Below are 13,720 nucleotides of genomic sequence, written 5' to 3' on the forward strand. Positions count from 1 at the left end.
AGAGAGAGAGAGAGAGAGAGAGAGAGAGAGAGAGAGAGAGAGAGAGAGAGAGAGACTGGTTATTGATGGCTGAGGCAGCTTGAAGATGGGCGGACTTCAACTCCCAGAATTCACTAAATGAACTGTTATAAGTTGAGGACTACCTGTACAGTGTTAAACTAGGATCAAACCAGGTCAGGTATTTTACAACTCAGGCTAGTAAACCCACCCATAATTCCAGCCGCTTTTGCTTTCTAGTCCACTTTAAGTTTTAGCCACGTCATAGGTGAACCTAGCAAGTGTGTCTTTTAATCTGGATTTAGAATTAGGTATGTTGGCTCAACCAGCCACTACATTCTCATTCTAGGCAACATTTTTTTTTTTTTGGTAACTTTGTGGTGGGGATTGATTTTCCCCTGATGGCTATTTATCCTCAGCCCCACCTTACTATAAATTATTGGAGGGGGAGGGGGTCAATTTTGCACCCTGCCCCAAATTCTTTCTGCTTTGTTTTGGCATCGGAGGGACAAAGTGTCAGATGATTGGGTGTGTGTTTGTGTGTTTGGGTTGCTGGGTGGCGGGTGAAATCTTACGCTTAGCTTCGCTGCTAACAGAACGCCTTGCCAATATCCACAGAATGAGATTCTTTCTTTGGTTTTTTTTATCCCCCCCCCCCCCCCAGCTTTTGTTTTTTTCCTCCTTGGCAAAACTTTGTGGCTGGAAATTCTGGAGAAATGAAATTTGGGCGTCTCTAACTGCCTTCCCATCCCGGCAAATTCCATCTGCAGCTATTTCCCTGCCAGAAGCCCCCCCTGTCTCTCCCACCAGCAGCAGCCCCCCCACCCCAGTGAGTGTGGTGGGAACCTGCATGTCGCATGTCCTGTGCAAAGGTCAACCCTGGGGTTTTGCACAGCGGAGGCTGCCCTAATGAAGCCGGCAGAGGAAGGAAGGAACACCAGGAAAGATCAGGGAGAAATAGCCAAGTTGGGAGGGGGGGCGGTTTTCCCGAAGGGTCCTCTATTTTTTGAAGCCGAATGCAAAAGTGAATGTTCGCAAGATAGAGCTGCACATTTTAAACTTATTATGCATGCCTACACAAATACATGCACACAAACACATGCGAGTATGCGTGCATGCATAACAAGTTTTAAATGTGCAGATATGTCTTCCAGGAGAAAGAGAGAGAGAGATGAATGAGACAGGAGAGAGGAAGAGAGAGAGAGAGAGAGAGAGAGAGAGAGACAGAGAGAGAGAGAGAGACAGACAGACAGACAGACAGACAGACAGACACAGACAGAGACAGAGAGATGAATGACACAGGAGAGAGGGAGAGAGAGAAAGAGAGAGAGAGAAAGAAAAGAGAGAAAGAGATGAATGACACAGGAGAGAGAGAGAGAGAAAGAGAGAGAGGGATGAATGACACAGGAGAGAGAGAGAGAGATGAATGACAGGAGAGAGGGAGAGAGAGAAAGAGAGATGAATGACACAGGAGAAAGAGAGGAAGAGAGAGATGAATGACACTAGAGAGAGGAAGAGAGAGAGAGAGAGAGAAAGAGAGAGAGAAAGAGATGAATGACACAGGAGAGAGAGAGAGAAAGAGAGAGAGAGATGTCTGTCTGTCTGTCTATTATCTATCTATCTATCTATCATCTATCATCTATCTATCTATCTATCTATCTATCTATCTATCTATCTATCTATCTATCTATCTATCTATCCATCCATCCATCCATCCATCCATCCATCCATCCATCCATCCATCCATCCATCCATCCATCCATCCATCCATCCATCCATCCATCNTCTCTCTCTCTCTCTCTCTCTCCTCTTTCTACTACCTAAATGGAACTGAAACTCTGTATATATTGGTATTGGGTGAAACACGCTTCTCTGACATTTTGTAATCTACTCTCATCTCATCAGTCCATTGGACACGCCATCCTTCTGCTGGGGAAAGCCCTTTTTCTAACATCACTGCTGTATTTCTCCCGGGGGCAAGGAAGGTGGATGTTCTCGGTGGGGTCTGAGAGACGTCAAGTGACAGAGAGGAGAAAAAAGACACCCAGCCGCTCGGTTCAACAATCTGAATCGGCAGAAGCTTCGCACGCTTCTTAATTCAATATTCTGCCCATTTCATTAGATACCGTAACTGATTAGATGATGCACTGACCATTTCTCTAACGGTTATCTCACCCCTGGATTTTCAAAGCTCAGTTGCCGTGAAATCCGACGTTTTTCTGCATCTGCAGCTCATACCAAATTCCTCAGAACATAGAACATGGAATAAAAGAGATGGAAGGGACCTTGGAGGTCTTCTAGTCCAACCCCCTGCTCAGGCAGGAGACCCTACACCATTCCAGACAAATAGCTGTCCAGTCTCTTCTTAAAAACCTCCAGTGTTGGAGCATCCGCAACTTCTGGAGGCAGGTTGTTCCACTGATTAATTGTTCTCACTGTCAGGAAGTTTCTCCCTAGTTCTAGATTGCTTCTCTCTTTAATATCTTCCACCCATCTAGAACCAACACCCTTCCTTAGGGATTATTTTGCCTGCACAAAAGGGCCAGGGTATCTTCCATTTCTGAGAAGGATTGCCTCTGCAACCAGGTCAGGATGAAAAGCAAACTCTGAGGGCCCTTTTCAAAAGCGTCTCACCCATTTTGGCACCGCTTGAGATCCGTTTCCTGCGTAGGATCTGGAGTTTATATTAGAGCCACTTTCCTGCAAAGAACACGCTGCCTGGGAAAGCAAAATCTCATTAGACAGAAAACAGGGACCGGAGCTGCCTATTTATTACCGAGTCATTATCGGGCCTGACAAGCAGCTGCTAGAAACAGAGAAACAGCGCCTGGATCATGATCAATCCCGAGGTGTCTCTGTTCAGAGGGTGGTTGAAAGGCTGTTTAGAACAGTGGGACAGGCTGTCTCTGGGTGCCAGGACTAAACGGCACTTATATATATATATATGTGTGTATGTGTATGTGTATGTGTATGTGTATGTGTATGTGTATGTGTATGTGTATGTGTACATATATACCCAAAATATGTACATCTGGAGAAAAGACAAAAAGAGAGGCAATCCAACATACCAGAAATAAATGCACAGATTTGAGGCTTGACAATCTTTGCTGACATCAAACAGGGCTACCAAAATAGTTAGAGCTCGTTAGCAACAGCAGAGAATCTTTGCACCTCCGGGTTGAACTGTGGGGTCCTTGGCGCTCTCTGAGCTTGCTTGTTTTCTTGCAGACGTTTCATTGCCCAACTAGGTAACATCATCAGTGGAGTGGGGTTTGTTTCATAAAGAATAACTAGGGAGGAGGAGGAGGAGGAGGATTGGGGGGTCCTTGGTGCTCTCTGAGCTTGCTTGTTTTCTTGCAGACCTTTCATTACCTAACTAGGTAATGTCAGTAGTGCTAGAAGCGAGTGGCGTTTGTGGAAAGGAGGAGGAGGAGGAGGAGGAGGAGGAGGAGGAGGACAACGACTGTGAGGTCCTTGGTGCTCTCTGAGCTTGCTTGTTTTCTTGCAGACGTTTCATTACCCAACTAGGGAATTTCATCAGTGTTAGTGTTAGAAGGGAGTGGGGTTTGCTCTCTGTTTATATACAAGTGGATTTTTCTGACAGTGTTGGTGTGAATGTTCTAGGTGCTTCCTTGTTTGGGGTATTGTTTACCGTGTGATTGTTGGTCTGGCATTAATCCCGGCGTTAATCTCTGCTTATTTGGGTGTTGATTGCTGGCGAGACGCTGTTTTAGTCTTTTAGTTTCCTTTTTAGTTTTTAGACCTAGTTACCAGTCACCCATTTCCTAGAAATTAAACGAGGCTTCCAAAATGTGCTCTCCTGCAACATCTGCTTTTTGTGTTTTCTTTTAATCTAGGGAGGTAGTTCATCTTTCCAAAAACCAAACGGGCCGTATGTATTCATTTTTTTGTAATTTTTCAGGAAGAACAGAGTCTAGCTGCGGTCCAGATGGGCCCTTTGCAACAAAAGCTATATTTGAAGCTGGTGCTTCCCTTTGCAAACTATCAGAGGCACATAGTGAGTGTGTTTGTGTGCCTATGCCCACACACCAACAGGCAGGGTGCCTAGCAATCGTTAAGAAAGATACCTCTGCGTCTTTCAAACAGCATCGCACCCACGCACACCCAAGGCTGCTCTGTCTGGACCTAACCAGAAGCTCTTTTAGGAGAGCCTTCACAAGTTGCCTCTCCCCACAGGACCCACCCAGGACAATGTGTGAACGTGTTGTTAGAGGCGCCAATCATTGTTTTAGCCTGTCTCTCCTCCCCCCCAAAGAGTCTCAGCACGATTCTTCGGTACTCACTGTTTGTACTCGGCTGTTATTAATTTTTTATAATCCTTTGGAATCTGCCCAGAACTGTTGGCAAGCCAGGCTGCCTCCGATGTCGAAATGATAAATTAGACAGAAATAAGACAGGTAGTCCTCGGCTTACATCTACAACTGAGGCTAAAAGCTCTGTTGCTAAGCGAGACAATTGGTCAAAGGGTTTTGCCCCACTTTATGACTTTTCTCGCCAGAGTTATTAAATAAATCACTGCAGTTGATGCTATTAGTAACCCGGTTGTTAAGTGAATGTGGCTTCCCCACTGACTTTGCTCGTCAGAAGATCCTCGCAAAAGGGGATCACGTGACCCCAGGAGACCGCCACCGTCATAAGTATGAGTCAATTGCCAAGCATCCGAATTTTGATCACGTGACCCTGGGGATGTGGCAACGGTCGTAAGTGTGAAAAAGGATCATCTGTTGCTTTTTTTCAGTGTGACTGTAACTTCGAAGAGTCAACAAATGAACAATTGTAAGTAGGGACTACTTACATTCAGAACAGCTGAAACTCTCTTATAAAAGTAATAATAAAGTTGGAAGGGACCTTGGAGGTCATCTAGTCTATGGAGATTCTCCGTCATCCAAATCCTGGTTGTCCCACAGGTGCATTTTTTTTTCAAGAGGCAACTGGACTTTCTTTTTCTTTGAAGATATCTATCTATCTATCTATCTATCTATCTATCTATCTATCTATCTATCTATCTATCTATCTATCTATCTATCTATCTATCTATCTATCCATCCATCCATCCATCCATCCATCCATCCATCCATCCATCTATCTATCTATCTATCTATCTATCTATTATTAATCTACTTCTATCATCTGTCTATCTGTCTATCATCTACTGATCACATCTATCATCAATCTGAAGAAGCTTCTTCAGCTCTCTTATAGATGCTCCACCCAAACTAGAATTACACCAGTTTCTAACCGGAATGCCCCGGTTTAAATCCAACATATCGGTTTAGCCAGCTCGTTGCATCGGACAACAACTGCTCTTTGACAAAAGGTGGAGTTTGAAAAGGGTTATTAGACTTCTCCTGATTTTTCCCAAGCCTGTCCGAGGGGGCTAAAGACCCAAATTTGGGACATTTAAATGTTTTAGCCCCCAAGTTGCAGCCCAAGATATTTGAAGAGAACCAGAAATTGGGAGCCAGCAGCAAAAAAACCCTAATACAATCCTTGGTTGTATAAACAGAGGGATAGAATCAAGATCATGTGAAGTGTTAATACCACTTTACAAGGCCTTAGTAAGGCCACACCTGGAATCCTGCATCCAGTTTTGGTCCCCACATTGCAAAAAAGACGTTGAGACTCTAGAAAGAGTGCAGAGAAGAGCAACAAAGATGATCAGGGGACTGGAGGCTAAAACATATGAAGAAGGGTTGCAGGAATTGGGTATGTCTACTTTAATGAAAAGAAGGACTAGGGGGGACATGATAGCAGTATTCCAATATCTGAGGGGCTGCCCCAAAGAAGAGGGAGTCAAGCTATTCTCCAAAGCCCCTGAAGGCAGGATAAGAAGCAATGGATAGAAAATAATCAAGGAGAGAAGCAACCTGGAACAAAGGAGACATTTCCTGATAGTGAAAACAATTAACCAGTGGAACAACCTGGCTCCAGAAGCGGTGAATGCTCCAACACTGGAAGTTTTTAAGAAAAGACTAAACAGCCAGAATAGTATAGGGTCTCCTGCTTGAGCAAGGGGTTCGACTAGAAGACCTCTAAGGTCCCTTTCAACTCTTGTTATTCTGCATCCTGCATAGGGTTAGAGAAGGCTAATGCTAACCACTGTTTAAAAGAAGGCTGAGGCACTTACCGGATCGTTGGTTGGTCTCCGCTCAGCTGCTTAAATCGCCGATGCAGGTGCTCAATTTGATCCATCGTGACTACCGAGAAAAAGACAAACAAACCTTTGGTTGGGAATTTTAGAAGCAGTTCTGGGAGAAACACATCAGGGACTTTAAAAATTTCTACTCAACAAACTGCAGCTGAAGGGAGAACGTCCAGCCAGCGAAATGTGTTTGTTAATACTTAGCCATGTTCTTGGATTTCTTTTAAGGTGATGTCTCTAATTCTGGCCTTTCCAAGAATTTGCTTTTATAAATACTGGCCTTTTAAATGTTCTTGGCCCAATTTCCATATTCTTGCAGTGTACACTTTAAGACCAAAATACTCATTCCTATATATAATGTCTCCTCTATTCATTACGCACTCGAGGCAATACGTAAAATTCAGATTAAAAAGAAAATAAAAACGGATGAGATGGTTTTCAAACTCTTTCTTCCCCCAGGTATTTATATATGCACAAAAGTGGAAAAGTGTGACTTTTTCTGCAGTGGAGGAAGGGTTGGTAAAGATGATGGGACTTGCAGGGATGGCCTAACTGACTTCCTTGATTAGAAAAAAAAAGACAATATCTGCATTTATGGCTGGCCGGAAACTCCTGACAGACGTTTTGCATGAAACAGGAAAAAAAATGCACTTGTGATCTGTGGTTTTGAGGATTAGAAAATGTTAGATAATAGGGGGAAAAAAACAAGAGGCAATTTGGTAACCATGCTTGTATTTGCTGCAAAGGAAATTGGAAACTACTTCTATTTCTTTTTATCCTTTCTTTTTTCCTTCCTTACTTCTTTCTTTGTCTCTGCTTTTAAGTGAACTTCCAAAGTAGGCAGACAAGTTCCACCATCCTTTTAGAAGGGTCTTATTTACCGATAAAACTTTTATGCCTTTGAAGTTTGCTCCTTGATGCAAAATTGGTCTTTCCAAGGTGCAATAAATGAACAGCTCTTGTAGCTTATTGCTTTTTCTTCTTCAGCTGTTACATTCGGGCAACAAATCCTCCTTGAGAGAACTCCCTCCGCCTCCCCATCCTCTTAATCGGATAGAAAGGCTGGACAGCACAGCCTCCAAACTCTGAAAGCCTATAAAGTCCAGCTCCAGCCAAAAAGGCACTTTATTAACTCCTAAAATGCAAATATTTGTGTTCGTAAATGCAGCGGGGGAGATCTTGTCTCTTGGGGAAGGCAGAGAATTGGAAAGGGAGGGACCTGGAGCAGTTGCAGAAGTCTGGCCGTTCAGCCCCCATCGCCGAAGGGCATCTATAAACCTAACAGCCTGGAGCACGTAACGCCAGATGTGTCATCAGAAGGCAAAATTCCTCTCCTTGCAAAGCTAAGTCTTCTGTTACCCATGGAAGGGAATATTTGTAGCTCAGAAATGAGGGCTCCTTGGGGCTTCTTGAGCTCCGTTGTTTCCTTGCAGACATTTCATTAACCAACTAGGTAACATCATCAGTGCAGGAAGGAAGGAAGGAAGGAAGGAAGGAAGGAAGGAAGGAAGGAAGGAAGGAAGGAAGGAAGGAAGGAAGGAAGGAGGACTGTGGGGTCCTGGGTGCTCTCTGAGCTTGCTTCTTTTCTCGCAGACGTTTCAGGACCCAACTAGGTAACATCATCAGTGCTAGAAGGGAGTGGGGTTTGTTCTCTTGTTTATATACAGAGGCAAACAGTGCTCCATCATTGGAGGCTTTTAAGAAGAAACTGGACAATCATTTGTCCAGAAGGTTATAGGTTCTCCTGCTTGAGCAGGGGGGACTGGACTAGAAGACCTCTAAGGTCCCTTCCAATCCTATTATCCTTCATTCTGTAAGCAGCTTTGGCTAATGAAGGATATACTTTGGGAAGCACTCTGCTACAATCATCCCTACCTACCCCTTTCCTCCAACTGAACAAAAACAAAAATTGCAGGGGAAAAAAATTAGGATTTTTTTTTTAAAAAAAATCAGAGCGCTGAAGATTCTTCCTGTAATCAAGAGTAGGAAGTGAGTTTCCTTCCTCCTTTCCTGAGGATAATGGGGGGGGGGAGAGGTTGCAATTAGGATACAAGGAGCCCCACCTTTGAAAGAAAATTCTTCCATTAGCAGCCAACTTGGAATTTGAGAATAACCCAGTTAGAAATGGGTCACCTTTTCCCGCAAAATAGGATAATTCATTTATAAAAGGAGATTTTTTTTCTATCCAAAGCTGTAGGACAGGACATCTGAGCCACAAAAACAATCATTTGTGAGTCTTTCCTTTTAGTCTGCTGAGTTACCATCTGTACTATTAATAGGTAAATGATTCTTTTTCAATCTTTCACTATAACTTGTCCTATTAAAAATTATATCCTATCGCTACTTTGTGAAGATAGGCCATGCTCAAGAGGACAGTTAGTACAAAATAAACTCTAAAAGTTTAGCAGCTCCAGGGAACTTCAAATCTGAATATTTAGTAGAAGGTTGAGCCACTATATCAAATGTCTTCTGTCTTTTGTGGGTTTTGGGGTTAGGTTTTATTCTTTATTTACAATGATGTTATCGATTTATAATCGGCTTCTGGGACAGGGTGACGTTTCAAATGACATTTTAAAAATAACATATGGATTTTCACTCTGTTTTATCCAGGTCAGGCTGTTCGTAAAATGAATAGCATAAATAGACAGGTGTCAAGAGAAAAGGCAGGTTTATAAATAAGCAGCAAATTATTAGTAACATGCATTAATAGTACTTATGATTTATGGGTTTAGGAAACGCAAATAACTCTGATCTGCGATAAAGGTACATTGCAACTACATTTGTTACTGGCTGGTAACTGTTTGAAAACACAAATTATCTAAAGCCCCAGACTTTTGAATGACGCCTCGTAATCCTAAATATTGACATGATGTCTATTTCACTTACACAAAACCGCCAAGAATCTTTATGAAGTTCCTGTTATTCATCAAATAACAGCTCAGCTCTAGAGTAATTGCAGACTAAATTATCTGCACAAACCTGCCTGAACATCCAGTTTGTTTATTGTAGAAGGGAGAAAAAGATCTTTTTCCTTAAACATTTCCTCTTTCGACATGTATGAAAGGCCTTTATTCATTGAAGACCAATTTTAATCCAAGTAGCTTTTATTTATATTTGCACTGGGGACTTATTTGCTCTTCAGTTTTAACTGCAGATGCTAGAGATAGCTGTAAAAAAGTGCTTTGTTGGAAAAAAAAAGCCTTGGTTTTATGATTATTCACATGCTTTTGTCTTGCTCAGGGGTATCTGTAAGATATGCTCAAGAATAGTCAAGTCGTGTAATGTTTAATTTGATTATTCTAGAGCATATTGTGCAGATATCCCTGAACAAAATAAAAGCATGTGAATAACCATAAAACAAAGCCGGCTTTTCATGTTTCATGTTATGTTTAATTCAGAGTAAGACATTATCTGGTTAAGTATGTGTATTTGTACTTAGGGAAGTTTGAAGTCTTTATTTTTTTTTATTATTTCTATTTTTCATTCCCCCCTACTTTTACGTTTTCTTGGTTTTTTTAAATTTCCTAATTTTTGTATTTGCATTTTTATTTGGAAACTTAATAAAGTGTTTTTTCCCAAAAAACAAACAAAAAAAACCCCCCTCACGATAGCAGCACACACATTATCCATAAAAGCAAATGGAACTTTGATGCCACCACTTTTTTAACAGTAGGATATGAAATTTTACTGATTTCTCTGCTTTATTTTTCTTTTTGGTGGACAATATTTTTGGGCATAGGAGTTTGTTTTATTATTTTACGATATATGTTATGACACACACACACACACACGCAAACACACATACACACACATCTATATATAACATATATTGCATGTGTTTTATATATGTGTGTGTGTGTGTGTGTGTGTGTGTGTATGTATCTCTTCAGTGCTGAATTGGAACTTGCTTTTTGGGATGTTTGCAAAACACCAAATATTTTTTTTAAATTTTTGCACAGTTGTCTTTCCGTTATAGTTAGGATTCTTTTTACTGTTGGCTTCCATAACACACACAAACACACACACACACACAGAGGGAGGGAAGAAGAGGGGGAGACGCATAATAATTCTAGATAGTGTAAACATATTGCAAACCTCTTTGAGCACAGCAATCAGAAAGTGCTCCATAAACACAACATGTTTCTTTGGTTATGACTAGATTTATATCCTGTCTTTCTACCCACTGGTTAAAGTTAGACAAATTGGACCAAAACGACCTGCCTCGTTTCCCCATTTCTCATCTCACCCTGGAATTTTGTTCAGTTCCTTTCGCCAATTCCACTTTATTCCATCTTTTAATTAGCCCGCATTTCAACAATGCAATCTTAGAAGCCATGCCCAATTGCAGGCAATAAAAGTTTTTGGCTGCTCTTAGATGACAAACAGTTCTGTAACAGGGGGCATAAATTATTCCATGCTTATACCTCTCCCTCTTCCAGTTTAGGGGAGGCTGTGACTCTCCAGCTCCTGTTGGACTCCAGTGCCCATCAGCCTCTTGTGAGCTCAGCCAAAGGGCGCTGAGTCCGCTTGGAAAAAAAGGGTAGATTGGGCATTTGGACTGAAGAGGTTATGGCAGCCCGGAATGTTGTGCGGAATTGCTTTATCCCCTGGAACTATCCTTTTTTTGGTTGTTGTTTTTGTTTTAATCTAATCCAAAATCCCATCTCTGCCCAGAAAAACAGAAGCAGGAAGAGAGCTTGGAGAGCAGTAACCATCTTTAGAAGATGGCTTGTCTCGCTAGAGTTGCGATGTGGAGAAGAGTGGCTTTGTCTGTCTGCTAGAACATCTGAATTTCATCTCATCAGCCTTGCTCAGTTTCTCTATTGGGGCATAAAGTGGCTAAAGCACCTGGCTAAAAAGTGGGAGATCATGCGTTCGAGTCCTGCCGTAGCCATGAAAGCCAGCTGGGTGACTTTGGCCCAATGACCAGGAGATGGTGAGTTCTAGTTCCGCCTTAGTTATGCAAGCCAACTGGGTGACTTTGGGTCCAATCACCAGGAGACAGTGAGTTCTAGTCCCACCTTACTCATGAAAGCCAGCTGGGTGACTATGGGCCAATGACCAGGAGATGGTGAGTTCTAGTCCCACCTTAGGCCTGAAAGCCAGCTGGGTGATTTTGGGTCCAATCATCAGGAGATGGTGAATTCTAGTTCCGCCTTAGGCATGAAAGCCAGCTGGGTGACTATGGGCCAATGACCAGGAGATGGTGAATTCTAGTTCCACCTTAGCTATGAAAGCCAGCTAGGTGACTTTGGACCAATCACCAGGAGACGGTGAGTTCTAGTCCTGCCTTAGGCATGAAAGCCAGCTGGGTGACTGTGGGCCAATTGTGCCTCCTGGCATAATAAACCTGCTCCAAAATTCCCCCCCAAAGAAACCCAGAAGCATTTCCAAAGTGCCTCAAGACTAAGAGCCAACTCTGGAGAAACTGAACCACTGTCTTTTTAGTTTTGTTGTGCAGGGGGAGGGCAAAGTCACTTTGATCGGGAGAGGAGCGGCTACATAAATCTGACAAGTAAAAATAAGGTACAGAAACTAAAGCATTCGTCTAGGGCGCAGCCACTGCTATTTCATTAATGTATCAGCCACCCTGGGTGGAAAATGCAATAGAAACGCGAGCTGCCTTTTAAAATAAAAGCATCGGATCCATTAGCATGGACGTCAATCCTTCCTTCTCTAGCCAGTCTGTCTGCCAGAGGATGCTGACCAATTTTTCTTATGAAGGAGGCAGCAAATTAAATATATTCCTGACCCTCTTCAACCTCCCGCTGCGCAACTGCTCCCTCTTCAGCTGCTTGTTTCTTACAATAAATCCAGGACTGCAGGACAGACCTAATTCCCCAGCCTGGTTTCCATCCTGATTGGCTGCTGCTGCAAAATGGGGCAAGGTAGACTATTCTTGTGCGTGGTGCCAGCCAGCAACCCCCTTGCACCCTTCTCCCTAAGGTTTTCCCTTCTCCCCTCTCCTATGCCACAATCCTCAAGTTTATGAGCTGGCCGCTGCCCTGTTTTAAATATTCCCCTTCCTTCTTCGCTTGCTCTGTCCTTTTTTTCCTAAGGACTTTTATTTTCATTCCGGCTGAAGGTCCTTCTGCAAACTCTAGGATTGCCTGGAAATCCTTCCCCACCTCAATCTCTCTTTTGCCCGGGGCATGCTTCTCGCAAGCTCCTGGGGACGCCCCCCTCACCATCCCCAGCTGAGTTTCCCCCCCTCCCCAAGTGCAAAGTCCCATGGCAAAACAGCAGCTTGGAAAAAGGCCGCAACTCGAGGGCTTTTGTGGGCAGGAAGCTCCCCGAAACAAACTTCCCCAAAATAAGCAGCAGAAATTCATTTCGAAAGCCTGGGGTTTGCAAGACCCGAGAGTGCGTAAAGTTGCTCCAGACGCGCGCCCCACTCCGCGACCCTCCCAGCCCCACCCCGGCTGCTCTTGGGGATGCTGTGGGAGCCCAGCCGGGGGGGGGCAGAGGGTGAGAGAGGCACCCCCGCCCCGAGGACGTGGAAAGTCAAACCCACGAAGGGGAAACTCGGGGGTGGGGGGTGGGAGAGAAAACCCCTCCTGTACTCACAGCCGGTCTTGTGGGCGAGTGCGCGGTTCTCCTCGGACATCGAGTGGGAAGAGCCCATGGCTCGGCTATTGGGGGCAGGGGCTTGGGGGGGGGTCCCGGCTGGATTAGGGCAGGGTAGGGCGGCAGGAGGACCGAGGGAGATGAAGGGGAAGGGGCGCATGGACCCCGGAGCGCTGGAGAGGAGCGCGCACTGGGCTGCAGCGGCGGAGTTTGAAGTCTGGAGCAAGAAGCATGAAGGCGAGTGGGAATATCCAGAAAGAGGAGGAGGAGGAGGAAGAAGAGGAAGGAAAGAAGGAGGCTCCCCCAGGGTCTCAACGCCTGCCACAGCGCAGGAGCTGGGCCAATTGTCTAAAAAAAACAGCCTTGCTATCCGCTGGGAATGCTCTCTTTTTTTCCACTGGTCCCAGTTCTCCCTGGGGGGAGAGGCAGCCGTAGCAACCAAAAAAACCCAAACATTTGCGTTCTTGCAAATTTGAGAAGAGGAACTAGCAGATGCATTTGTTTTATTTGAGGGGGGCGTGGGGGAATTTTTAAAGTCGGCAGAGGAGGGTCTGGCTGCGAGCCTTAAGCCCCCCTCCCCCCCAAAAAAGAGGAACCTCGGATCCATTAGCTCACCAAGGACTGGATGTTCTTCTCCCAACAGATTGCTGCTAACAAATCATGATTAATTCATCAGGAGGGTTGGAGGCTGCCCAGGGTTGGCCCAGCCCCCAGCCCCCCCCCCCCGGGAAAAGAAATGTCTTCTGTTGCCACTGCAGCATGGAAAGGAGAGGATTGATACTCCCTCTGAATGCGATAAGGGTTGGGCTTATTTGTCCTGTAGGAATGGAGATGTGTGACCTGGGTGTGCTATGGACAAATCCAACCAGTTTGGATGTTGCTTTGAGGTCCTCTAAGACAGGGCTCTCCAAAGTTGGCCACTTAAAGATTTGTGGACTTGGACTCCCAGAATTCCCCAGCCAGCATATCATTCTGGGAGTTGAAGTCCACAAG

At 44.2% G+C, this 13,720-nt stretch overlaps 1 protein-coding gene across 1 annotated transcript in view; it reads right to left on the bottom strand.

Moving 5' to 3' along the window:
- LOC107295428 (calcineurin B homologous protein 3-like) overlaps positions 1 to 12,803 on the bottom strand; it is a 20,640-nt gene extending 7,837 nt beyond the window's left edge. Inside the window, exons 1-2 of the mRNA XM_015824743.1 lie at positions 12,728 to 12,803; positions 6,146 to 6,215 (exon numbers count right to left, since the gene is read on the bottom strand). Of these exons, the coding sequence (XP_015680229.1) occupies positions 6,146 to 6,215; positions 12,728 to 12,785 (128 nt within the window). The 5' untranslated portion in view covers positions 12,786 to 12,803. The remainder of the gene's footprint in view (positions 1 to 6,145; positions 6,216 to 12,727) is intronic.
- Positions 12,804 to 13,720: the final 917 nt, after the last annotated feature.

This window comes from Protobothrops mucrosquamatus, unplaced genomic scaffold (assembly GCF_001527695.2).
Source record: "Protobothrops mucrosquamatus isolate PMUCROS unplaced genomic scaffold, P.Mucros_1.0 scaffold2333, whole genome shotgun sequence".
In the NCBI taxonomy this organism is placed as follows: Eukaryota; Metazoa; Chordata; class Lepidosauria; order Squamata; family Viperidae; genus Protobothrops; species Protobothrops mucrosquamatus.